The following is a 25,240-nucleotide window of genomic DNA, read 5'->3' on the forward strand; positions in this document are numbered from 1 at the left end:
CGTTACCATTCCACCGTACTTTAGCCAACTCCGTTAACAATTGACTCTGCGACATTGTTCTGTCAAACCGCTCCAAAAGCCTGCGCTGTGCTGTCGCCCAGTCACTTAGGTCGATAGTTCTCCGTAGATACATCCAATACGTTAGAGCCGGGCCCACAAGGTTTTCTATAAGTGCATTTCCCCACTCGCGCGGTTCCACTCCCATCTGGGTGTACCGGCGCTCGATGCGCAGCAGAAAGGCCTGCATAATGCTGCCGTCTTCTGGTAGTATGGGAGTCGTTGCGCCGGATTCCACGGTCCCCCGCTTAACAGTTCTTATCACACTCATAGTGGACTCGAATTGGTCCCACGTGGCGAAGGGACTGTCCCCTGGCAAAACATTGGTCATAGGTATCACCTGTGGGGGCGCCTCCTTATGCCCATGCGGCCGCTCTGCCACGGTGGGCTTCGGAGTCGCGTGGCGATGATGGGCTGGCGTCCCACTCGGCATTTTGTTGACTGACATTGTAGAAGTCTCCTGCGGTGTGGGGCCGATAACGCGTCCGTTGCGGGGATGCATCCCATACTGAGCGAAGATTTCTAGGCATGATTTATTAAGACATAGTATTTCTACTCCCAAGTCCGGAAAGAACAAAGATTTCATTCCCGGAACAGCCCCCAAATGTAGTGCACAGTGCCTACTGCTGCGACTACGCTGCTACCTGCCCCTCGAGCAGGGCCTACAAACGGCACCTAGCGTAGGCCCATTTCCTGGAAACTGTAGCTCATTTCTATCGAAATACAATAATTCTTAACTTTCAAAATCTGTTTTTTCGATTCGCCCCACTCTGGGAGCTCGCCTCCTAGGCCCTATGGGGAGGAGGCCTGCACTGGTGCCGGCGCTATCGCCAGCCCCAGTCTCCACACATTTTCCACACATTTCACGTTTGCGTATTAATTCACGGACAATTTGCCTTACTTTTATCATAGTAGGAGGGTCCTGTCCACCTCCAGTGTTGTGACCCCTTGTAGGTCGCTAGCTAGCTATCATCTATAGGTCACTAGCAAGCCCCATTGTAGTGCCTGTGCACTACAAGTGCAGGCCTCCTCCCAATATGGCCTAGGAGGCGAGCTCCCAGAGTGGGGCGAATCGAACAGACAGACTTTGAAGAACTTAAGAATTATTGCATATCGATAAAAATAAGCTGCAGTTTCCAGGAAATAGGCCTACGTTAGGTGCCGTTTGTAGGCGCTGCTCGAGGGGCAGGTAGCAGCGTAGTCGCAGCAGTAGGCGCTGTGCACTACAAAAAATGCCTGCGAATGCTCTAAGATTGGGGCTGCCGACAACGCCTGTACAGGTGCGCGTCACATCCTCACCGGACCAGCACAGCAAAAAGAAGAAGAAATGACTTTTATGAAAATATGGTTTAGAGAACTCGAAACAAAACGGTCTTTTTAATACATTTGTAGACATTAATACATTTGAAGACGTTACGCGACCGATGCGTCGGTAGTAGAGAATATTTCTTAGAACGCCCGAGTTGTGGGCAGTGCAACATCGAACGCGCTGCAGAGAACGCAGTGTACTACACTTACCCGTGTATCTCTCGCAGGCTTCCTCTTACGTGCGAGCCTTGAGTTCCCGTGAAGGGCACCCCTCCTGGCTCTTCCTTTGAGTACAACATACGTCATGCCGTATGGTCTGCCGTTCGGAGGGTGGCGTGCTCTGTCACTTCTGCCTGCCTGAAATATGTTGAACCGTTTGGCTGCTTCACCAAAGCAGGAGTGTAATTCGTTCCATAGGCTCCCTTTCGTTAGGACCCAACACAGCTCGAGTTGTGCTAAACCTAAGTAATGTACCATAGACCCTGATATGCGTACATTCTCTCCTCGTCCAACGATCTCCGCAGAATTAGCCATGTACTTCGGGTGGCCTGGCTTCCAATTAGCAGCAATATGCCAGATGAAGGCTGTGCAGCTGATAATGCAGAAACATAAGAGTACGTCATGCCTTTAGTTTGCTCAGTCCTCCATGCTCGTAATTGTATTCTCTAGGTAGATCCAGTGTACCAAAGCAACACCTAAATTATACACCTAAATTATCCGTTTGGTCGCTGCTTCAGTAGCGTTAGTCTAGGCCCATCTTCGTGAACTATGCCTCTGCCGCACTGGGGGTTGCCCTAAGGGCGCTGCACCCTTTGTGTAGCAGCAGCTTTGATGACGCTCTGGCCCGTCGTTTAGGCTTAAATGGAAATGAAAGCCCCGCAGCTGCTCGTACTCCTGGCTATCTACCTACCCTGGTCCATTTGCCCAGGGGTTTCTACTTGTTGCTTCTTCAGCCAACGAGTCGCAGAATCTCAGCAGTATTTTGTGAACCCCGATTTCACGAGGTGCTTGACTTGGCGCGAACACTTGGGGTATACGACCTTGTGTCCCAACTACCCTCCCGTTCCACAAATAAATGGCTGATGAAAGTCGGAATACTGGACACTAAAGGAGCTGGGGCTTTAAAATTCTAAATTGGCTCAGTGCTTGTGCTACGAGACTCCAGGAAATTCGATTCCTGTATTGCGACGCAGAGACTTGTGAGATAAACGAAATTTGGGTACCACGTGTTTCTTCCCTTCAGGCTACATAGATGTATGTCTGGCACTACTCGCTAAAGAGACCATTTATGCTTTGTAAGAGTACAAAATTTTCGATTCTAAGTGTATCTTCCAGAGAGAACGCATCTATCTATCCCAGATATTTCTCCGTTCTGGCATTGCCCTGCTGTCTTTTAACAAGCACAGCCCGCATGCTTGGCTGCAGACTGCATGGAGGTTTTTCGCCGCAAAGAGCTCTACGTGCATGGTGAATTATCCATTTTACTGTGTCGATGTAGGTCCTCTCAACTGTATTGCCGTAGTGCTATTGCTAGGCTATACTGTAGCGCTGAGCAACGAGACCGTGTTCATCACGTCGTAGAGTCGGATCGAGAAAAGATAAACCAGCACTTTATTTAAGAGGTATAAAAAAATGGTTTTGTTCAGTACGGAAGTGCCGGAAGTGCCGGTCAGTTTCAAAATGGCAGTCCCGCACCACGTGTGAGACATTGCAGCTGCTTCGCGCAAGCGGAAATTGGGACAACAGCGGCTTTGACCTTGCACGTTAATTCATAAATCTTGGAGAATTTCCAAAGTTTGCAAGATTATGCCCACACCGCTGAAAGAGGCTAAGGAAGGCTAACATCGATGCCTATGGGAAGGATCCTCTGAGCATTCTGTAGCACCTCCTCAGTGTCGCGACGAGCGCTTTCAGTGCTTTCTTCCTTCGAAGCCGCATCAAGGTTTAAACGAGAGGCGAATTCCAGTGAAAACTTCTTGATGTCCAAGTACTACCAGTGCTGCATACTGTGTTGTCTACGGCTGTCTTGTGGAGCAGCCGGCTGTAACCTCGACACCACAACGACTGCCTATTCCTCAGCTTTGCCCTGTTCGAAGATAATCTGAACGGCATGTGACTGGCCAAATTTCACGAATGATGGTTCCATCTTTTCCAAATTCTACCAGCGCCGTACCTAGCGTCGAGTAGGACCTTAGAAAACGCTCACCTAGGGCTGAGCAAAATTATGTGGCTCTAAAGTCTTCTTCTTTATTCTTAAAGCATTACAATAATTATTAATTGTTATTTCCTGGGTGTTCAAGCTTGGTGAAGCCCTCCGGTACACAGCAGAGCACAAGAAGTTATCAATGCCATGTCCTGCGAGTCCAATGGGCACAGCCATTTTGTGCAAATTTGCATTGGAACACTTTTGGCTCTAAACAATATATATTTAGTCAACATATTGAGTGCAACTCGTGAAGTCTAAATACGTTTGAAGTTGGACGTCAGTAAACGGACATGCAGCTCGTCAACTACTGCAGCTTTGGCTTGAGGCGCTCCTAAATTGAGTAGCTAAACTCAAAAACAGAAATACATTAACAAAAAAAGTCAAATTTATTTTTCCATTGCGCTTTTGTCACTCGCCGCCGCCGCGGATTACTCGTGGCGCGCAGGACGCAGACCCACACAGCCCCCTGTGGTGAAACTCCGCAGGCGTGGAATTGAGGGTTTCAAATGAGTAAATTAATAGTGCAAAACAAGTTTTAAAATCAAAAGGCAGAGGGAGATAAAGGGAAAAGCACAACAGGCTCCACAGGGGGCCTCTGTTGCTGTCCCGCATTACTTGTTTTCACCTTTGCCGCTCCCACTAATACCTTCCGACTTACTTCTTTTCCCCTTCCTTTCCTCTTTCGCAGTACTTGGGCTCTCCATATATCTGGGCCCTCCAACTTTCCCTCCACTGTTCTGCAACTGCAGCAGAACACTCATTGTTTACATACACATATATATATCTCTCTACCATGTCCGCCTCGGCTCTTCGCGTGTGCGCACTGCGCCGCTCCCCTATGCTCTTGCAGGGCAAACCGGAGGTCCCCTTTTCAGGGGCCCCTCGAGGCTCGCGCCATGGGGGCTCCCCTGGGGCCCCTACCCCACTCGAGCGTGACGTGAAGTTCAATGAGATAATGCGCCCGCTGTGGGTTTTAGAGCCCCCAAATTATGTGCGGCAGCCACTGTGGAGACAGTTTTGGGAGGCACAGTTCGCGAATCGTAGTTTTCTATTTTTTGGGAACGCATGGACCTCATGTGCTGCCTTTGCGGCGTTTCTGTGGTGGAGCAGGGTGTTCGGTAAGTAAAAGTCTCTCTCTAGTTCTACTTTTGCCATTTCCTCACCCCTGTCACTGGCTTGGTTTGGCCGGTTAGTTTCATCCACCCGCTCCCTGTGCTTCAGTTCGATGTAGTTTATTCTCCCCGTCGAGTATATAGAATGGCGTGTGTGGCTTGTACCCATTTAGCTTGTTCATTAGCCTGCGGGAAGGTTTTATTTGCTGGTATTCAACGGAAATACTAATCACTTGTCTGGTTCATTTGTTCCCACTGCTCAGGTGTGAACTGGCCAATAGACATTTCGGCATATGGAGTTGTATGCTTTCTGCGTGCGCCCTCTTTTCTTCAGATCCTCCCCCGAAAGAGCGTCTTGACAGATACTGGCTAAATTCGCGTGAGCGATCATTGCCGTTTTCTTTTCCCCTTTATCATGTCTTTTTCGCCTGAGCTCCTCACGCTCGCTAGTTTATCACGACTACTGTTGCACTTCAGTGTATAACGGTGTGCACAGAAGTAGCCACTCTCAGCACCGAAGGTGAAAGGTAGTACAGCAGGAAACAAAGATACAGGAAGTCCCTAGAAGACACAAAGGGAGATCCAAATTGGCGACAGGAGCCGCTGCTCAAGCAAGGAGCCTAGCGTGTCCATTGTGTTGACCGCTTGCACCCTTCCATAAGTTTCCTTTCTTCAATTATTTGTGGGTTTACTTGTTTGTTTCGTCGGTTCCGTATGTTTTCAGCAAAATTCCGAATTTTATCAGCGTTCCACAATCCCGGCAAGCGCCCGGGCTTGAAGATCAGCCTGATGACGTATGAGGCTCGTTATTTCTATCGCGGCCTAGACCACCCCTTCTCCTTGAACGAGATAAAGGACTTTCTCTTTAAATTGAGAGAAAACTACCTCATTAATACCTATGAGGGCATCCAGTTCCCCTTCGTATTCAGACAATTTAATAGGGTACAGACACCAGGCACGCTGGAGGTGAGGTGGATCGGTTTACTTTGCCCACCTATTTGTTCAGGTCTCGTTCTGATTCGTGGATTCGTTTCTGCCCGCCAAAGCGTATCTTTTCACTTGTCTGGCATAGTGATAGCAATACAGTAACCCAACTAACTCGATCCAACCAGTTTTTATCTCCCGTGTAGCTTTTTGATTGGATTCAGATCTATTTAAATGATTGAACTTGATCCAATTCATGTTTTGTTCATGCGTGCGCAGGTGCATCTCTCTGATCCTATCCCTGATGATCACCACCACGGTTCCTCTGGGCACTAGCCTGGCGCATTCATTTCTTTCATCGCAAACACATTTAAAACTCAGTACCATGACGCCGTTTACTGCTTTAGTTGAGCCGTCGGCCCGCACAGTCTAGTGTATTTGGCCTAGATTAGCCAGTGTAGCTTGTGAGCACAACTGCTCTCGTCATGCAGAGGTAAGATATCACAGTGTGCCGTTAGTGACCGCAGCTTGACAGCGAAGAGAGGCGGAGCAAATTGCATGTGAGGGGGAGAGTGGGGAAAAGGTGGACTGGCAGAAGTAAATAAGTTGTAAATTTGGTGGAAAGTCAAGGAACAAGCAAGTAAATCAGAAAATGGGCCATTCGGAGGTGTACTGACGCCACAAGGGTGGCAGAGGCAAGCGCCTCAACTAATCAGCGCAGGGTAATTACCGAAGCAAATAGAGAAGATCTAGTGATTCGGCATTTTTTGCTGTGGCGGAGTTACGTTTGCGCTACTGTGGCCTCAAAACGAGAGCGTTAAAAAAGTTGGGCATATGTGCAAATCAGCTCAGTCTCTGGACGTGTCTCTCACGGTATGTTTTAGTCCCATCCACCTCGACTCCACAACTTCAAGTTTTCGTCTCCTTTCTGCTCTGTTCTCCTTTTCCGTACCAACTGCTGTTTCGCCCCCGCTTAGCCTCGACAGCAGCTCGTCACCGCTGACAGATACGGTGCTTCCTGAAAGGAGAGCGCAAACGCGGTAGAAATGCAAAACAGTGAACAAGGGGAAGAGACACACTGGCGAGCCCATCAATGTCCGCAATCTTCGCGTTGCGGCACAGCGGCTTGCGCCAAAAGGAGCTCATAGGAGGCAACAGAGAAGTGAGCAATACAGCGGGTGGACTCACACTGGACTAACTAAAACAAAAATCTGCTGCGTGATGAATCTGTAAAGGTGGCGTGCTCTGTCTCATGTGTATGCCCTGCTCACCAACCACCCAATACTTGATATATGCACTCTTTGCGGCTTTCCACAGTAGCCGGAAGATGGTTAGCAGGGGCAGGAGCAGGTAGAGAACGAGACACAAATGAAACCTGGTGGCGCTTGTGTCTTCAAGCGCACGCATCCTCTCGAACATTGGTTCTTTGCCTCTCAAATTGGTCAATTCGTGCTTAAGGCGAAGCGCCAGCCGCTGCTGCATCGCCAAATCACAGACCACCAAAATGCGCCAAGCCAGCTTGGAACGCAGAGGCGCTGAAAGTGGGGGCTGCGCCAGCTCCAGTTGTTTCGCGCGCATGCGCAGAGCGCATTCGCTCTTGTTCCTCCCAATTAGCCACTTCTTCACAAATGAGCTCTCAGTGAACTCCTGAAGCAACACAAACAATCAAGTTACGAATCGCAAAGCATCTCTTCTCCTTGCTGCTTGCCTTCTATAACTATGTCGAATTGCCTCGTTTTCCTTTTGTGTCAATGTCTTTTCCGTCCCTCTTTGTCTCTGGTTCTTGCTAAATTTCCCCCTCCTTTTTCCTTCCTGCTCTTCTTCCCCTTCTGCCCCATTTCGCTACTCAAAGTGCATCTTCGTGTCCTGTCAGCTATCAGCTAAGGCTTTCAGTGCTTGCAGGAGCAACTCACGCACAGGTTTGATAATGAGCGCGCTAGTATGGACAGTAGGAAGTGCATGTGAGCGCAAAACTGGGGCAAGAGCAGTAATAGCAGCAACAATAATCATACACGCCGGCAATAATACAGAAAACAATTGTGGAAGCAATGACAGACACAGTAATAGGAAGCCTACTTGTGGCTGTGCTTTTTTCTTTTGTGTCGAATGCCACTCATAAAGCAGCTGGTGGACTTTAAGCAACGCGAACTCGGAGCCATCTTCCTCCAGCACTTGTTTAATAGAGGGGGTTAGCTTTTCTTTTTCTTTTTTCCCCGCAATCAGCTTTAAAACCAAACCGTAAAGCTCCCGAGGCCTCCAGAACAGCTGCTGGCCCAGCGCGCCCATTTCCACCAGCCTATCTCTACCTATGAGATAAAACGGAGCATGATGTTGCAGCAGCAAGTGCTGGATCAAAGGAATGAACTGACCATTGTCCCTCTTGACCACATCTCCGGCCTGCTCAGCAACGCCAGACCGCACCAGCTTCTCTCTCGAAAACGTTTCATAGATTTTCTCCAAGTCTAAATGGCCCAAACCCACAAACACCAGATCTGGCCGCAGCGCCGTAAAAGCAGCGACTGCAGACGTGGCTGAACTGTTGCCCGTCAAAGCCCCGTCGGGGTCTAGACCACAAACGTAGAACTCTAAATTGCGGGAGTTCCAGCGCACCGGAACCCGGAAAGCTGAATAGCCATCCCCAAAGACTCGCTCAAGTTCCGACGTGGACGAAAATGAACGGCGCGAAAAAGAAACAGGTGTATGCACACTGAAAATGGGAAACAAAGAAGCCCCAGGAACCTGGGAGTGCCGAAAGGATAAGTCTGGTAGGGGGAGAGCACGAAGAGGCGCAGTTGGGGGTCGGCATGTCGATCCTGTGGTGTACAAGAAACTAGGTAAACGCTTTGGCTTTCCTGCAGCACTATTTTCGACTCTTTGCAGATCTAGTGCGGTTGCAACAAAACAATTGTGGCTCCCAGGGCCATTTAAAATTCTGGTGTAGCTACTGCTGCATCCGTTGTTGCTGGTGCTGTTGCTGCTGCTGTGAATGGCAGCAAGAGAAGGAACAGCGCCATAGCTCCACCCCCCAGAAATTGAATTCAAACTTGCGCGCCTGGACTTGGACAGGTTCCGTGCTCTCGCGAAAGTCGACCGCGGACAAGATAACGCGGTGCCTAACATCGCGGGTACATTCCTAGACGTGAAAAACAGTCAAGTGACCATGAGTATGGAAGAGAGCTCAAAATGCAGTGGAGGAAAGATGCCCAGTACAGAGCCGCAACATTCCACTGCTAGTTCTTGGAAGAAGAACATGCCCATGTGGTGTAAGCAAGGTTTCCCGTTACACAACTTTGGGAAACCGGTACCCATCGGCTAATCCATTATGACAGACTCAATCTTAATTCTGAGAACATATCTTTTTGTGTGCCGAAATTAGTACGGACCGCTGCAGAGGGGTTTTGCCTTGGGGCTTTTTCGGCGGCGCTGTCGCATGCGCGGCTCTATGCATTCATCAGCCTCGCCTGCACTCAAGAGTGCAGTGATGGTGATACTACGTTAATAGATTTATGGCTAAATTATGTTGTTTCTGCTTTTTCTAATCTCAGCGTGAATATCTTCTGGCGATGGCCGGGCACCCTGCCGACGATGTCGCTACGCCATTTGCGGAGAGCTGAATTGGAACAGCAGGAGGGTTTCAGGAAGGAACTAAGAGCAAGTAAATCGCATAATGCTTTGGCACTTCATTCTTCAGAAGAATCTTCTGTTCCAGAGAGAGAAGCAACGACAGCCAGGCGCTCGGTCTTCTTGCAAGCCGTCAGTTCAGATGCCGAGAGTTCACAGGAAGAGGCAGACAGCGCCAATGAAGCGTCTTCTCCGCTTGAAAAGGATAACTCTGCGAAGGATTCGAGCCCATTAAGCTGCAGGGATGACAAAAGTGATGGCAAAAAGAGGGCGAAACCGCGGAACCGACGCAAGCGCAGGGCCCACCCAGCAGTACCTCCACCTCAGGATTCTCAAGAAACCTTTGTAGAAAGCCACGTTGAAGAGTCCTTATGTGACGGCCAGGAGGAAGCTGCAGCATCAAGTTTGCCCCAAATTTCTGGGAACAACTCTGAGACGGCGAGCTGCCTATACATGGAAAGAGGCGCATTTGATCCTGACGCGGAACTGCGAAGAATTTTCGGACGAGAAGTTTTGCAGCGTTCACGGATACGTGCCCGAGGTGCGCTGACGTTGTTTATCAATCGTTTAAAGTCGTTAGCTGTGTCATTGCATCAAGCCCAAATTAGTTTGCGTATATGCCTTCGTTCGTGTGGCTGATGCCTGTCTAAAAAATAACGTGCATTCTGTGCCTCTTCTTTGTGCTCAAGCGTCAACCCGATCGCGACGGCAGTGGTTGATAGCGCCCGTTGAATGCCACCATTGTCGAGCTTTTCGGGTGAACCCTTGGGTTCGGATGGTGGCTTGTGAGGATTCTGCTACGGGGAATTTGGAATTCAGTCTACAGTTTACGGAGGACTACGTACGGGTCCAACCCGCTTACTACGGGGCACTGAACAGTCACGATCTCCACGTGCTGGAGAGCTTTTGTGACTCTCACCCGAAACACCTAGACGGGCGCTTGGCTCTGTCTCAGGCGCTTTCTGTGACAGGAAGCCATGAGGCTGCCTTCCATATGCTCACCATTGCGGTCTGCAGCCTACAGTCTTCCTTTCATTATGCTTTTTCGCCCTTTGCCTTTAATCCGGATGGCACACCTCAGGTGCGCAGAACACAGGCCACTGCAGCAAATGGCCACTGGGCTGATACAGAAGCAGAAACACGGGATTTTCTCAAAGCATATGATGGCAGGGTGACACTGTTTCCGTGTGCTTGTTTCTGATTCACTCAACAGGTGTCGGCGGACTCGCGAAACCCATTAAATCGCCAGTTGTTTACCTGTCTGCTGCTGTACATGATCGGATTGGGAGATCAGGGCTGCCACCGCAGCGCCTTAGAGGTCTGCAAGTTGCTGCTGGCAATGGACTTGCCAAACGACGCGGCCCACGCACTGCTGCACCTGGACTACTACGCCTTGCGCTCCGAAAAATATGATTTTCTGCAATACTTTGCGAAGGTGTTCGTGAAGCAGCACCTCACATACGTTGTCCCCGTTGAAGCAAACGCAGCCTTCGAGACAGCAGCGGCGGCCGCTGCTACTGATGCGGCAGTTGAGACCAAGGAACCCTCTAGAGTCTCAGATCTCCGACTCACAATGCCAAACTTCGCTTTCTCTGCGGCGCTTGCGTACTTCCTGAAGGCGTCCCACCGTGAGCGGAAAAGATTCACCATTGTATTCGATTCACTCCGACTGATTCAAATCGATGAGAAAAGGCATGAACGTAATTCTTCTGATGCCTGAGTTCGTTCTTCATGGAATGTTATGTTGCGCGCAGAAGATATATCAGCTGTCCGACAAATAAAAGCAAAAGACGTATGTGCAGTGTATGGGCGTGGAGGAGAAGTAGAATTTGGGGAGTATCAGGATGACTTAGTTCCGCATTTGCTACTGATGCATGCAATCCTCTTGTTCCCCGCTTTCATTCGGACGCTTCTGAAGAAACTGGATATCAAAGGAGATCAAAAAGTCCTGGGTGAGCAAAAGCGTATGGGCGCCTGAAACCGGCGGGAGGCAGCAGTTAAGGGAAAAGTGACGAGCTGCGTCTAGTCTCATAAGTATTCATTGTTAGTTTTTTGTCTTTTCCTTTTGTCCACTTGCATGTTTTCTATGGTGCAGATTCAGCTTATCCCAGCCTTCCGTGGGATATGCTGCTATTTTCGGCTCCTCTGTGGATCACTGGCGGCCCCATCCACGAGACGTACGCGGAATCAGGATGAGCACAGGCATTTCTTCTTTCTTTAGCTTACTTCTGCTCCAGTCAATTTTGGATAGATGGGGCAGTAATAGCCTAGCGTTTGTGTCTGCAGTCAGTTTTGATTGGTTAAAGACGTTTAAAGTGCCCTAGTATGCATTTCGCGTAGTTAGTTTCAAATTCCCCATTTCCCCCCCTCATATGACTGTATATCATGCTGTCTTGCTGTTTGTGCTTATTTTTCCTTAATCCTCTGTAGTCTAGGCCCTATTCATGACAAGCTGCTGACGTGTTTTGTTGAGAAGAACTCCGAGTTGTGGAAACCAAATATAGTTTTCCGTTGGCTTCACTCTTGTGCTGCTCATTTGTTCTCTCTTTGTCAAGAAGACACAAAAGGTGAACTGATTCGGTATCAGCTGAGAATCCGATTCTTTAAACGAGAAGTAGATAATTCACATTTACTTTTGTAAGCAGATTCATTTGTCTATGTTTTTCCATGTGCGAAATAGCCGAGAGCACGCATATCTGCATGAGCGTCCGCGCCTCCATACACAGAGTTATCCACATAAAATTTTCATGAATTTGGATGTGTGTACAGAGATGTTGAGGTGAAAAACCGGGTAGATACCTCTTCTGTCTCAGCCGCAAACAGATCCAACTCAGAAAAAACGAGGCTTCTCTATGCGCTTCCCAATTGAACCAGACCGACTTACGTTCGTTTCTGTTGCTTTTTTTTTGCAGAACGCAACATGCTGCTCGAGCATCGCCTCTCTTGGCACCAAAGCATCTGTCTTATAGACTTGCACCGTTATTTCAATGTTCGCATTTCAGAATTCATGTCCCCACCAACTCTGCCTGAAACGCTAATGGAGCCTGAGGCGTCCCAGCCAGGCTGGGTTCGCGGGGACCGCCGAGGGGCCCTCGGGGAGGGCCGGGGCGGCTTCGTGAGGCTTTATGTGTCGCTGCGAAGCTCGCCGCTGATTCTGTTCTTTCAGACCCTTTTGCCTTGGAATGAAATCGACCACTCTGGTGAGCTCCGTAGTGTTCGGGTGTTTCGCTGTGCTTGCTCCATGTCATATGTTATGTTTATTTGCTCTTTTGCTGCTTGGTTGGATATCTTTATGTCATCGCATCGTTGTTTTTTGCTTTGTTTATTTAGGTTGGCGGTCTCACGTACATTCACGCATCATACCTGTATATGAGCTAACATCTGCATAATTTACACATCTACAATTACATGTATACCGATACAGAGAGCTGTCTGAGCTGGTGTTCTGCGTGTTTCAGGCCTCCACGCTGAGCCAGTATACGTGAGCAACTTGCTTTCTTCCTTTCGCTCCTTTTGTGTTTCCACGTCTAAATTTATTTTGGAGACTCTGTGGCGCATAGGTGCACAGACAGCGCGTCTGGTTGGCGGACAGAGCCCATTAAGCGCAAGCAACTGAGTTATTGGTTTACTATGGGCACCTATCTAATTGAAGGAATATCCCTTTTTATCCTCACGAGTATCCGGTCCTTATACAGTGCACGTGAAGGCAGATAAATTTGCATCGAGGGGATTTGTGCTGCCGGCATCGCTACTCAGGAGCTGCATTTCCCCTTGAGCTAGTTTTGCTTTTTGAATTGGTTTTATGCGTCGAGTTTTTTTGATTGCTAGTAGTATTTGTGGTGGAAACCAGTTGTGCGTGTACAGGTTCGCCTCTGTGTCTTTGTACATAACGTGCATGTGGAGTTAACTGGGACAGTTAACCATTATTCTTTTTTGTGTTTTCGGAATGTACGTGTTCCTTCTTGTTGTGTTGCGGAAGTTGTCTGTTTGTACCTAGCTCACAGATGCAACCCAGCTCCAGTGTTCCCTCCTGCTGCAGAATCGCACTGTTTAGTGGAGCATACGCCTGTAGGGGAAAATTAAGATGCTAAGCTCTACGTATGTGAAATCTAGGCAGAAGGACGAATCCGTTCCGCTCCCACGGAGAGGTAATCCTACCGAGTTACAGAGGCAGGGATCTAGCTTTTCCTGTCATGCGAATTATGATTTAACTAGAAGTTAATTAGAAGCAGCAAGATATTAGCAGGGAGTCGCAATTTATAAGGTTCTGCGCACAAAATTACACTAAACGCCCCCTGTGCGCTCCTCCTCCGCATTCGACGAGACCGCTCCCGTACCAGCCTGCAGCCTTCAATTTCCACTTTTTGTGGCGAAAAGAATGGATGTTTCACTTTTATACCCGGGACACGTGGGCCCTGCAAGTAGTGTGAGGCGCCGCCGCGTGTGTGACGAGAGGCATTGCATCATCCTGCGTGGGGTACACAGTAGTGTACTTCACGCGAGCGCTGGTTCTTAGAAATTTCTTTACACGGCATATCATTGCAAGCCGTAATATCTGAATGGCAGTCCAAACTAGGTGAGGGGTTGTGAGTGACTGTCTGAATATCTCGACGTCTGAATCCTTCTTGTCCAGAGCTCCAGGATCTACGTGCAAATCAGGAGAAGGGATAGAACTTCGTAGCGACCGTATGTTTGTCTAGACATATCTACGTGTGTGTGGTGCTGGATGTCGTGAGGATTGTGCTCTCTATGTAATTTGACGCAACGTGGCCTTTCTCCAGGGCTCTAGGAAAACTGTGAGCCAGAAAATTACCATTGAAAGCTGTTTAGCCACCCAAATTCGGCTCAAAATATTCGACAAATGAAATTTAAGCCGTCCACACTTATTTTTAGGACGAACAATTTGGAGGCGCCGTTCGGCATGCATGGTGGGGCCATAGGCGACTGACACGCAGTACCCTCTGTTTTACTGTGGAGCTATATAAAGAATAAAATCGACTCATATTGAACTGATGAAGTCGAATTGTTTTTTTCATTTTCTTCGTTGTAGTGCTCTTAAATTTACGTCGGCAGCACGTGCCTTCCCTCCGTGCCGGATACGAGGACCAGCCGAAGCCGACACCGGCGCAGCTTCCTAGCGCCCAAAACCGTGAACAAAACAGAGAAAGGGGGAAGATACCAAAGTATACATAAGATAAGAACTCAATAGAGCACAAAGACAATAGGCGCGGCTAATTCAACGCAAGCAATGCCGGGTGCCCACGGAGAAGGCTGCGGCTGTAAGCCGGAGAGCGAATTCAACTTGGGCGAGTTTCTGTTTGGCTACATAGACGTTGACGGGGTTAGAGGAATAAATGAGCAGGTGGGGAAGGAGGAAGGCCTCTAAAAGCTCTTTCATAACTCACTAATGCAATTACTTGTAGATGGTGTCCTTGTTCAATTGATCAATCTCAAATAGTTTTGTGCAACGAAGAAAGCACTACACGTCCCCTCTGCTCGCCCTTGAGTTGGGGAAACACTGAGATGCATTTACTGAATATCCAATTTCAGTGCGCAAGTGAAACACCCCACGCGATTACCGTCGGGTCGAAGGCACCACAAGGCGATGCTGTGGCACCGCTTCATGCGTGTTTGACAGTCAAGAAGTAGCAGTAATTGATTATGCTTGTTGTTTTGCAAGCAGGAAACGGGCTCCGCGAAGCGAACAATAAGGCCTTATGATGAAAGACTGAATGATTCTGTCTCTTGTAAAAGTGAGGAGGGAGACGCAGAACTAGTGAGCAGGCACTATGATCGCTGTTATAAGTTACTTTTTTGCTTGTTAGATGAATATCTAACAGGCAAAAAAGTCACTTGTAGCAAATATGGATGCACAGCCTCACTTGTCTCAGTAGTTTAATCAAGTTAAACTTAGAATGAGTCAATAGTTTATTTCTCAGCGGTTTGTTCGCCTACTCATGTTGACGGGACGAACTACTTTATTCAAGGCAAAGTTATCGTGCGTTGGTAGATAGCTTTTTTTCAATCTTGCGTATACCCACTTAAGTTGATGGACCAAAGTAATTTACTTTGTGTAGGCATCATCGAGTACATACAGCCAACCACGGCGCCTTCCTTCAATCATGTCCCCCATAAATCCACCGGAACAGTGGATTTTATTACCAAGTACTAATTTTAAGCAATATCAATATAGGAGATAACTACTTATGTTCATATTCGTTAGAAAATGCTGCAACTCTGCTTGTGCTGGCACAGATCATCTACATCCCCTTTATTTCTCCCTGCAAGGCGAGTGTGCAAATACCCCAGAAGAGAGATAAATGCATGCATAAGAATAACGGAACATGATTGTTCCCCAGCGCTGGTGTGGCGCGCAGGTAGTTACCTGTGGCGCTTTTTTTGTCAGTTTTACTCGTTTTTATTTTGTTTTTTGCTCTTTCTCCTCTGCCGTTGTGTATTTGCTTTAGGTAACTAGTTTAGTAGTCATAGGAGGGGATAGAGGGAGGGCTCCTTCGAAAGTGAAGATATTTGCCAACAGAGACGACGTAGACTTTACCAAGTCCGTGGCGTGTATGACCAGCTGAAGCAGTCTGCTTGAATGGGTGATACTCGTGCAGCCTTTCTCAGGAACTTTGGATTTGATGGAGAACTTAAAATGCTTCTTTGACTGCTTATTCCTTCCCTTTCGTCTAAGCGTGCTATGCCTTGTATTTATGATTTTCACGTGCTGCTGCCTGCTTGGCTGTCCTTTTATTAAATAATTCATTTATTTGTCGCCGCTTCGCGCAGTGTGAGGGATGTAGAGTGCATTCAAGAAGTCGAGCTCACTACTGACTTCCACGGCGCTGTGGAGTATCCTTTGAAGGTAAGCATCCATTGCTTTGGATTAATTTTGAGCTAAATCAATCTAGAATCAGTTGAAAGAGCCGTTGATGTGGCATAGTGCTATATGTTTCTATTGCGGCTGCAAAAGCGAGGAGCCAGTTTGTTTTGCAGTTTGCACGTAGACTTGTATTTCTAATCACACCGACTGTTTCCTTCTAAATATGCGTACATCAAACCCCAAAACAGCTTGGTTTTTCTTCCTATTGATTGTCTAGGTCACTAAACTTCAAAATGCATCTTCCATTGTTTTGTACTTTCCGGAGAACTTCGGCGGCGACTGCACGGAAATATTTTACATCGGTGAGTCGCTCATTTGCCACATGCCGTTTTTGTATTCCTTTATTTTCAAGCTCCTTTTCAAAAGTGAGCTTCCTTGTACGTCTGCTTTTGCTGCTATTAGTGCAAGAATTTTACATTTTTCCTTGTCCAAACGCAGGTCTGAGGGGGGTCGGCTCAAATTACCGCCGTGAAGCTGTACAGACTGTCAGTCCAGTTTTCACTATTTTTCCTTCCTTCCCTCTTCTGCCGCTTCATACAGCTTCTGCTCGCTGCTGCTGCACGCTGTAGAGTGTCACTATAGCCCTTTCGGCTGTGTTTTCGTGTAGTCCAAAGCTTTTCGTTTGTTTTGGTTTTGTCTATCAGGTGTATGAGGCTCGGGCCAACATGAAAGATCACAAACAGCCGGAAGGCGAATTCCAAGCGCAAATAGGACTCTAGTATCTTCCGTGCTCCTTTCAACTTTATTTGTCGATTTAAATGCTAAAGTAAAGTAAATCGGCACTGATTAAGGACAACAGCATCGCCACAAAAGGCGGTCTGATGACTTTAACGTTCACTCTGAACCAGAGTTCCGGGTTAAAAGTGTTGAAAGGTGCTTCGTTTTTTACTTTTTCCAGCTAGGAGGCGACTGCTTTTTGCATCTGTCCCTTCTCAACGGCTTTAAATTTCTCAAGTTCAAGCGAAATCCACGTATTTGAAAGTGGTGAGTTAGGATGAACAGGAAAGGCGGCAGTTATCTGAATCAATTAGCCTGTATCAACTTCTTGAGGCACTCGGATACTGTGTTCACGTTAGCGCCCGCCAAGTTTTGAATACATTTTCCATTTTTGTAAATTTTCAAAGTCGGCATGGAGCTGACGTCTTCTCTCTCTGTTAACTCGGGGCACTCGTCCGCGTCCACCTGCGAGACCAACAGAGCACAAAAAGAAGGGAAAGGGGTGGTAATTTCTGCAATTCAAGCAGCAGATGAAAGTGAAAATGAACAAAAAGGTCAAATGTACATGCATCTTATGAACGTTCAGGCGAAGTGAAAGTAAACAGAGGTCAAATGTGCATGCATCTTATAGGTTCGGGTCTGAATAGGCGTCGACAAACTCTTGAGTCCACTCGTTGTTGTTAGTAGCAGATAACACAGAATAAGGTGAGGCACTCATACCTGCACGAACTTGAAATTCGCGTATTCTTTTTTGTTGCTTTGCTCCTCTACGAAGGGCTTAATTTGCCGGCTTGGCCCTGTACAGCCAGTCACGAATAAGCTGTGTCGACGAATTTAGCTGCGTACGCCACTATTACGAAATAAAAAGTGACTGGGTATGCTAGCTAGATTGGCTTGAGTCTACTACGACTGGAACGAAGCAGCCAAATTTTGTCTTACCGTTCCATGTTGCAAAAAATGTCACCACCACGGTGCCCTCTTGGGTCGCGGCGTCGTATTCTGCGCCAAGTTTAGAAGCAGCAAAAGAAAGCACGTAGATCTGGCTAACATTTAAATTTAGTTGTCTAGTTGGGGAGGCTGCATGGGGTGCGGAATTTTAGCTATTAGCTTCAAACGCCTTTAAGAAGGCCATTTCGATGAGAGCTATTTATCTCCTACATGCTATTTTCTATTTCAGCTTCTGTTGAGTCCGTGATACGACTGGAGAGTCCTAAAGAGTCCTAAGGAGCGCCTAATGCACTCTACAAACCAGGACAAACTGCGAAGAAATCCACTGCATGTGAGACGGGCTTGCGAGGCTTTGAACGAAAGCAAGAGTTTGCATCAAAGCTTATATGAAATGTGCGTTGGCGGCCAATTTTTTTAGTGGAAAATGAAGCAAATAGTTTATCTGAAATACTATTTTGATAACGCAACGGGAGCCGTGAAGTCTGTAGAAATGGTTAGCGAAAGGGTTAGCTATGATCTGATTTCTCCAGGTCCCGGTAAAAGCCATCTCTAAACTGACTAAAACCACTTGTCTTGTGCGGCTGAGGCGTGGCTGAAAGGCACGGGTACCAGTTACCTACCCTGTGCCGACTTAACGAGTTGTGAGGGCATTTTGCCAAAAGCTTTCTTGGATCTCGAACCTAATTTTTGGTTTTTTTGTATTTGAGATTTTCTTAATGCTGGAAGTATTCCATTTGGAATCGGCTTTTGCAGAATAAATCAAATGTGGCTGCAGCACCCTGTCGTCGGCGAATGGCTTTGCACCGTGCACGGCTTCCCAAGTTCCCACAGTGCACTGCTTACAAGTAAACTACTTATATTTATTATCGAAATGAAGATCCAAGCGGCTATAAAAGAAATATGTTGATACTTGCTTTGACAGTTAGCGCGCCACTAGGTGTAGGTACGCGTCGCGCAATCCAGAGGAGCCCCGCAGCCGAGTAGTTGGCGATTTTGCATTTAGACATTTACCCGTTTATATCCGAAAAATGAAATTTAGCGTTTAAGCTATTACATGTGAATTTTCATTTCATCAACTCGAGAGCTTATTACCCCTGGTGTTTGCACAATCATTGTGTATGGAAACCGAAGCAAAGGCGGCCCCAATGGACAGACCCAATCTTCTGAGAGGAAACAGCACTCTTGTTTTTCCATTATTCTTGCGATGTTCATGTAGTATATTAAAACATATTGCTATTAATGGCTAAGCGGGCAAAGTGGAACACAAATTAATCCCGTTTTCGCCCGTGGCTTCTGCCCCATTTCGATGCAAGGCGCAGACTAGCACGTTCCCACGAGGTGTGTGCATAAACCGCAGCGTACTGCGTGTTTTCCCATATGTCCTGTGTATGTTCACTCTTGTTTGCGCCATTACTTATTTTTCGGAGCAGTTGAAGTCATTGCTGCCTCGTGCTGCTGCCGACCACGCGCAGTGCTCCCTCGCGGCAAAATTGTTGCAAAAGGAGGTACAAATCCGTGTTGATTCCGTTCCTGCTTCCTCTCTTTTTTGCTGTTTCCGCATGCAGACAAAGCCAACACTCGTCACAATGGCCAACGAAGACACTCAAGCCACTGCGGCAGAAGAAGCCACTGGCTCTGAAATAGAGCGCAAGGAGAGCGCCCTGAGATCGTCGATTGCGAAATACGGTTCAAACAGTGTACGTACACCTCAGGACTTCGGTTGCTTTCCTGTTTTTCCTGTTTGTCCGGCTTGAAGATTCAGCTGAGTCCTCAAAATTTGTTATATTGAGCTCCATTAACTCATTTTGCGCTGAGTTTTGTGGTGCAGTACTACTACGCCCATGCGCCCTTGCCAGCGGCAGGAGAGGATGCAAAGGTGAGAAGTGCCATTTGCCCGCGCAGCAGAGACAGAGACAAGGGGCTCAGCACTTTGCGTCTTATTTGAATTTACTGAGTTGTGGCTTGACCTATGCCTGTGGATGGGCCCATAAACAATCTGAAACAAGCTTAAAAGACATATTTGTCAACATTGATGTGCATGCGGCATACTTGAATGCATATATGTTTGCATATGCGCTAAAAAGAATATTTGAATGCATTTGTGTGGGCATTTGCGCTTAATGACGCAACTTGTGTGCAAATAGCCGCTACCTGCCACAGCTTCTCCAGATCTTTTCAAGTCCTTTTCTCCTTTTTGCCTCCGCAGAAAATTGAGGGCCCCGGAATAGTCACAGGGGGCTCCCCTACGCTGTTGGCTTCGGGGCGGGCAGAGCCGCAGCCGCTGCCAAATGCAGCAGAAGCTGCTGCTGCTGCTGTTGCAGGCAGGAGGCTGGGGGGTGCCCTATCGCTCACTAGGTACACCTGGGGAGACAGCACAAAGACTGTCAAGTGAGTGGTGAATACGCTCGTTATTTTTGCTTTTGTTTGTTTTGTTTTATTCCGAATTCATGAGCGGGATAGGGCTGAGGGCATTGTCCTCGGTGTGCATGTTGAAGTATATTTAAGCCCTTGACTAGTTTCAGGTCATCTTGACAGAAGCTGTCCAGATCATTTCAATTCATATTAACGCAAAAGTACATCTTTCGCAACTTTGCACGAATTTATGCCGCTGCTTCATGCAGGGTGTACATACACCTGGACGCAATACGCCCAGGGGAAGAAGCTGATGGCCCTTTTAGTCCAGACAAGGTGGCGGCAGAATTCGACAAAAACAAGTTTGCTGTAGCCTTAGAACGTACGTTTTATCAAATTAAGCAAAGCTACTAGACTAACTTGCTTGAAGTTAAACAGTGCCACTACTTTTTGTCAATGCGATGACCAACTCGTAAGTTTTCTTTTTACGATTGGTGTTCCTTCGTTCGAACTTTGCCCATTTGTTTTAACTGTGTATTATTTGTCTTCGTCAAGCACTTTTGCTGGTTCGTGTGCACAGGCCCATCTGGTTTGTACATTTTGGCAATAATGAAGACATACGGGTCACTCGTGCCGAGCGAGTCGTCCATAACTGTAAATGAAAACAGAATATGTATTTCTCTCAAGAAGGAGGTGAGGAAATGAGGCGGGTTTCCTTTTGTTTTCACTGTGCACTTCAGTATGCTGAGATGCGTGTACATTACAGAAGAGCCGAAAATATTGAAAGGCCGACCAAATTTTCGTTTAGAAATCTAAAGTTTATCATTCAAATGCTACTGTGCATCCTCTCCTTCAATGCAGTAGACTACTCCCGCTGAATGCTAGCGCTACGATTTGTCATTGCCGCCTTATGTGTTGTATTCCTCTGCTCGGTACTTCGTAGTATTCTTTTTTGTTCCCACTCGTGTTATATTTTTGCTTGCAGGAGGAGGGGCTTACGTGGTTTAACCTTAGCACGGACTGAGGGGGAAGGGAAAGAGCAGTTGAAATCCACGAAAATGCGTTTTCAATCCAGCATCAACTTTAGCTTTGTCTTAAAGCTACTTTTATGAACTGGTGCAAAACCAAATGCTTTATTTTCTTTTGTGTTTATTTGGCTTTAGGAAAATGATCATCCCAGTGTACCAGTGTGTATGTGCACTCGAAACAATTCGTGTCTGAACTCAGATACTGCATAGCACATACAACAATGCAAATGCGTATATATGTATATTTTGTACTTTATGCGTATAGACTCTGGTGACCAAATATATAGACCTCACATACTTCACGCTAAAGTGCTACGATACTTATTTATTTACCACTTGCTTAACTGTTTATGCATGATTTGCTCTCCCAAAGTTCTGTAGGTCCTGTAGGTTCTGCAGTGACGACTTCCCTGTAGGTCCTTTAGATACTACGGAGACGAAACGGAACATCCTGCTAGTTAGGGGGAGTGTCGGCAATAAAATATTTAGGGCTGCTAGCCAGCGCAAACCAACATGGAGTAAACACCGGGCTTCGTTTCCCCCTTTACGTGCTACTACTCCGTTTTCCGTTTCCTCCTATTACTTAAAGGCTTGGAAACGTTCTGCACAGGCAGCTTAGAGAAGGTAGGACTTAAGAACGCATTTCCTTGCGAAACTGATAGCTAATTCGAAAGTTCTCGGATCTTCAGTCTCTACCGTATTAGTTCGGCCTTCACATTGGGCTCTTCCTGACAGTCAAGTTGAACTTCCGGCACTTCCCTAGGACTCACTCTTCTCAGTTCTGTGGCAACAGGCCGCAACTACAAGCGCCTATATGGATTGAAAGAGAAGAACCGTGTGAGAAACTGAAGATGCCCCAATCTGCGTGAGCATGCACTTCGAGCGTTGCATACCTGGTGGAACAGAATGTTGACGAAACCAACTATGTAGTAATAAAGGGACCTGGTGTGACGATAGCAATGGAGCAAACGCCTATTAATCGAAAGACAAAACGAAAGGTGAAGACACTATTTTCAACATTGACCCCAATGACGGCCTGTTTCGTCTCTACTGTCTGATTACTATCTGCTTTTAACTTTGGTTCAAGTCGATTTCGCTGTCTCGCGACAGCTTGAGTAACCCGAAAACTCTGCAGAGCCGCCTACAGAGCAACGAAACGTGTCCGCCTTTTTGCTGTAATGTGTCAATTTCATGTATTTCCTTCTCCCCGGTGTCACAGTGCCGGCATTCTGCATCGTGACAGGCGAGGTGCTTCACATATATTCAGCAATGCGCTTTATGCCCCGCCAGTACAAGTGTTGGTGTCCCCAGAGGGCAAATAGACAATACACACAGCACAACGATTGAGCAACGCGAGCCATGTACGTAGCTTCAACTGTATGTTTATGTCTGCTTTCGTGTGTCTCTGCGGTGCTAAGGCAATTAAGCTCCCTCCTTCTCTTCAGCTTCCTCTCCGCTTTTCAGGGCGGCAACTGAGGACCGCTTCTTATTAGACATGTAGCAGCTGCCATACTCGCCCTAAACGAACACACATTGAAGACATAAACGCCACCAGGAAATACGACCCACTGAACCACATTACAGTGAATACACGCAAGTGCGCTGCGCTCAATAAGCAGCATACTTACATTTTCAAGCTTTATCTTTATAATCGAGTGGCGGTTGTGAATGCGAAAGCCGAAAAGGCGCGGCTGGTAAGGAATGGGCGCGACTGACGGCACCTGAATGAGAGAACACGAACAACCCAGCCACTGCACCATAAGCAGCTACCAATAAATGGTTGCGTTCCTACTTTTTAAACTGTTCATTATTCAGTGGATTCTCACCCAACTCGAGTAAGTCTGCAGGAATATGTGCGGGAACGAAGGTCCGAAATACGCGCCGTCAATATCTTTAGTCCGTTCGTGCGCGTTCACCATGTCATACACCTCTTGACAAAGAGGACAGAAGAGCTGAAACGTATATAGAAGAAGAGACAGTAATGACCAGACTAAGCCCTGAACCCCCATCGCAGCGTGCCACAAAAGAGCAAGCCACACTGACCTCCAACTAACATGCAAACGCCTACGGCATGAAAAAACGAATGCGGAGGCACAGAACTGCAGTAGCTGTAGCACCTGCAATTTGTGCAGGCGAAGGTCTGGTGATATGCCAACGGGCAGGAGGACCTGACGGTCACAAAGAACGCGAGGGCAGTGCCCAAAGATCTCGTCGATGCATCTATCGCGCTGAAGCAAAACAGAAGAAGGCAAACAAGAAGGTACTCAAATGACTATCTGCACAACTCAGCCGTTTGTGTCTCTTTGAACAAAGGATAAAGGAAGCTGGCAAAACAGACGAATAATATGAACAACGACTTCATGCACGAGTAAGCAGGAGAAGACGCTGAGCATGAAAATTTACCAAATATCGCCACCTGGAGACCTGCCAGCATGAACTAAACACAAATTGGATTACGCGAACAAAGATACAGCCAGTCTGCCAATGCATCTTACATCACAAAACCACCCCTCAAGCGAGGCGTGTGATGAAATATGTGCCTTCATGAGCATACACGAAGAAATGAACAGCACATATGCCCTCTTATATATCTGTGTACATACTCTTGTGTCAACTCTCTACTAATAACAACATTCGTGTTGCAATGCGCGGATAAGAGAGCAAGGATGCGGACGCAGATGGCGAAGCAGCCTTCAAGGCAAAAGCTGACACAGATATACGTCACTAAACCTTATGCATAGTGAGTTGCGGACCATCTGTGGCAAGCCTCTTGGCGAGATGATGTAACGCGCATGAATCAGACCGTAAAGATCAACAGCGTCTCGGTATATGTCCATGAAGCTCTGGTCTGCTACTTCCTCTTCGTCTGGCGCATCCCCCAGTATCATATCCATAGCGCCCTCAAAATTATTGACTGCCGACTTAAGCCCGAAAAGATTGAATGTGTCTCTTATGTACTCCTCATCAACCTCAGCGAAGCAGTCGTGGCCTTCAAGGGAGCAAAACCAGGATATCCACCCTTCCTCTTCTTCTTCTTCTTCCTCCTCCTCCTCCTCCTCTTCCTCCTCTTCTTCCTCGCTGCCCTTCAGAAACATTGATGCAACTGTTGAGAACAAATAACCAGGGGGCCCCCCATGCGATTCCCCTCGCCCGTCACCCCCAGGACCGCCTAGATCGCTGCTTCCAGGCGCTCGGTCGCCCGTTGAAGCAATTTTCGAGTCTGCGGAACTCATGAGAAGCCAAGAGGCCCGAGGAGCACCACAGTAGCGGGAACGCCCTGAGAGGAAACGAAATATGGGAACAGTATGTTCTGGGTTGCTGCCGTTCACGTTCGTGCAGTCCAATACAGCCACTGCAGAGCAACACCGAGCCGCCTAGCGGAGCTGGCGACCCATTTGAGCTCAGCTAGTCAATGTATTAAGACCAGCTCCATCAGAAAACAGACATATCTGTCACTAGGCATACAGTGGGAACGACGCAAGCGGCGCTTCACGGTAGGCTAAGGCGAACAGCAAGAAAACATGAGCCCCATAACTCGATTAAGTTCCGCTTTGCAGCGAAGAGTAGAGACCAGCTTAGCACATGCTACAGCATGAGAATTTTGGTCCTTCCCACGCTTCAGTAACGAAGATACATGCGCTCAAAAGCCCCGCTGCGGCATTCAGAAACCCCCGCAGCCTAAATGAACCAAGCTACCGTGTCAGAGATAAATTTTATTATAATATTTTAGAGTGTGCCTTTTTTAAGCGTTATACGGGTCAAGATTGCCCTTAAGTATCCCCGAAGAGAGCGGTTGCTCCACACGCATGCCTCTTCCTGCTGCCTCCCGCGAGGCGCAGCAATTTAGGCGTCTGAGATCTGAGTCTTAAGGCACCATCACATTTATTTTTCCCTGTACACTATAAATTTTTGTGTCGTTACTCAAAAAGTCCACAACAAAATCGACTCCAAACAGCATTTGCGGTGCCGACCGATCTCGCAGTCCAACCCGTGGTAGGGCATCCATTGCAACTGGAGCGCCTTGCTTTTGTCTCCTTTGGCTTTGGCGTTTCTCAATATAGACACGACTGCCACAATCCGCGTA

At 47.5% G+C, this 25,240-nt stretch overlaps 7 protein-coding genes across 7 annotated transcripts; 3 read left to right on the top strand and 4 right to left on the bottom strand.

Moving 5' to 3' along the window:
* Positions 1-6: 6 nt before the first annotated feature.
* On the bottom strand, positions 7-505 carry ENH_00014580 (hypothetical protein; the record flags this gene model as incomplete). Its single annotated transcript, XM_013579095.1, has 1 exon — positions 7-505. A coding segment is annotated over one exon (499 nt), but the record flags the coding sequence as incomplete, so codon positions are not given.
* Positions 506-6,455: 5,950 nt separating this feature from the next.
* On the bottom strand, positions 6,456-8,727 carry ENH_00014590 (hypothetical protein, conserved; the record flags this gene model as incomplete). The annotated part of the gene is made up of 3 exons (XM_013579096.1): positions 6,456-6,625; positions 6,879-7,254; positions 7,684-8,727. 3 exons carry the CDS (start codon positions 8,725-8,727, stop codon positions 6,456-6,458), a joined length of 1,590 nt encoding a protein of 529 aa, XP_013434550.1.
* Positions 8,728-9,192: 465 nt separating this feature from the next.
* Positions 9,193-11,424, top strand: ENH_00014600 (hypothetical protein, conserved; the record flags this gene model as incomplete). Its single annotated transcript, XM_013579097.1, has 5 exons — positions 9,193-9,769; positions 9,918-10,309; positions 10,442-10,856; positions 10,983-11,180; positions 11,324-11,424. 5 exons carry the CDS (start codon positions 9,193-9,195, stop codon positions 11,422-11,424), a joined length of 1,683 nt encoding a protein of 560 aa, XP_013434551.1.
* Positions 11,425-14,476: 3,052 nt separating this feature from the next.
* ENH_00014610 (hypothetical protein, conserved) lies at positions 14,477-16,830 on the top strand (the record flags this gene model as incomplete). Its single annotated transcript, XM_013579098.1, has 7 exons — positions 14,477-14,590; positions 14,912-15,004; positions 15,696-15,787; positions 16,018-16,093; positions 16,329-16,413; positions 16,550-16,596; positions 16,756-16,830. The coding sequence occupies 7 exons, from the start codon at positions 14,477-14,479 to the stop codon at positions 16,828-16,830; spliced, it is 582 nt and encodes a 193-aa protein (XP_013434552.1).
* Positions 16,831-17,134: 304 nt separating this feature from the next.
* On the bottom strand, positions 17,135-18,427 carry ENH_00014620 (Thioredoxin, related; the record flags this gene model as incomplete). The annotated part of the gene is made up of 4 exons (XM_013579099.1): positions 17,135-17,293; positions 17,549-17,625; positions 17,768-17,827; positions 18,397-18,427. The coding sequence occupies 4 exons, from the start codon at positions 18,425-18,427 to the stop codon at positions 17,135-17,137; spliced, it is 327 nt and encodes a 108-aa protein (XP_013434553.1).
* Positions 18,428-19,362: 935 nt separating this feature from the next.
* On the top strand, positions 19,363-21,152 carry ENH_00014630 (hypothetical protein, conserved; the record flags this gene model as incomplete). Its single annotated transcript, XM_013579100.1, has 6 exons — positions 19,363-19,473; positions 19,605-19,652; positions 19,983-20,164; positions 20,398-20,510; positions 20,709-20,821; positions 21,114-21,152. 6 exons carry the CDS (start codon positions 19,363-19,365, stop codon positions 21,150-21,152), a joined length of 606 nt encoding a protein of 201 aa, XP_013434554.1.
* Positions 21,153-22,578: 1,426 nt separating this feature from the next.
* On the bottom strand, positions 22,579-24,389 carry ENH_00014640 (casein kinase II beta chain, putative; the record flags this gene model as incomplete). Its single annotated transcript, XM_013579101.1, has 5 exons — positions 22,579-22,674; positions 22,785-22,877; positions 22,983-23,108; positions 23,274-23,384; positions 23,910-24,389. 5 exons carry the CDS (start codon positions 24,387-24,389, stop codon positions 22,579-22,581), a joined length of 906 nt encoding a protein of 301 aa, XP_013434555.1.
* Positions 24,390-25,240: the final 851 nt, after the last annotated feature.

Source organism: Eimeria necatrix, genomic scaffold (assembly GCF_000499385.1).
Source record: "Eimeria necatrix Houghton genomic scaffold, Enh_scaff146, whole genome shotgun sequence".
In the NCBI taxonomy this organism is placed as follows: domain Eukaryota; phylum Apicomplexa; class Conoidasida; order Eucoccidiorida; family Eimeriidae; genus Eimeria; species Eimeria necatrix.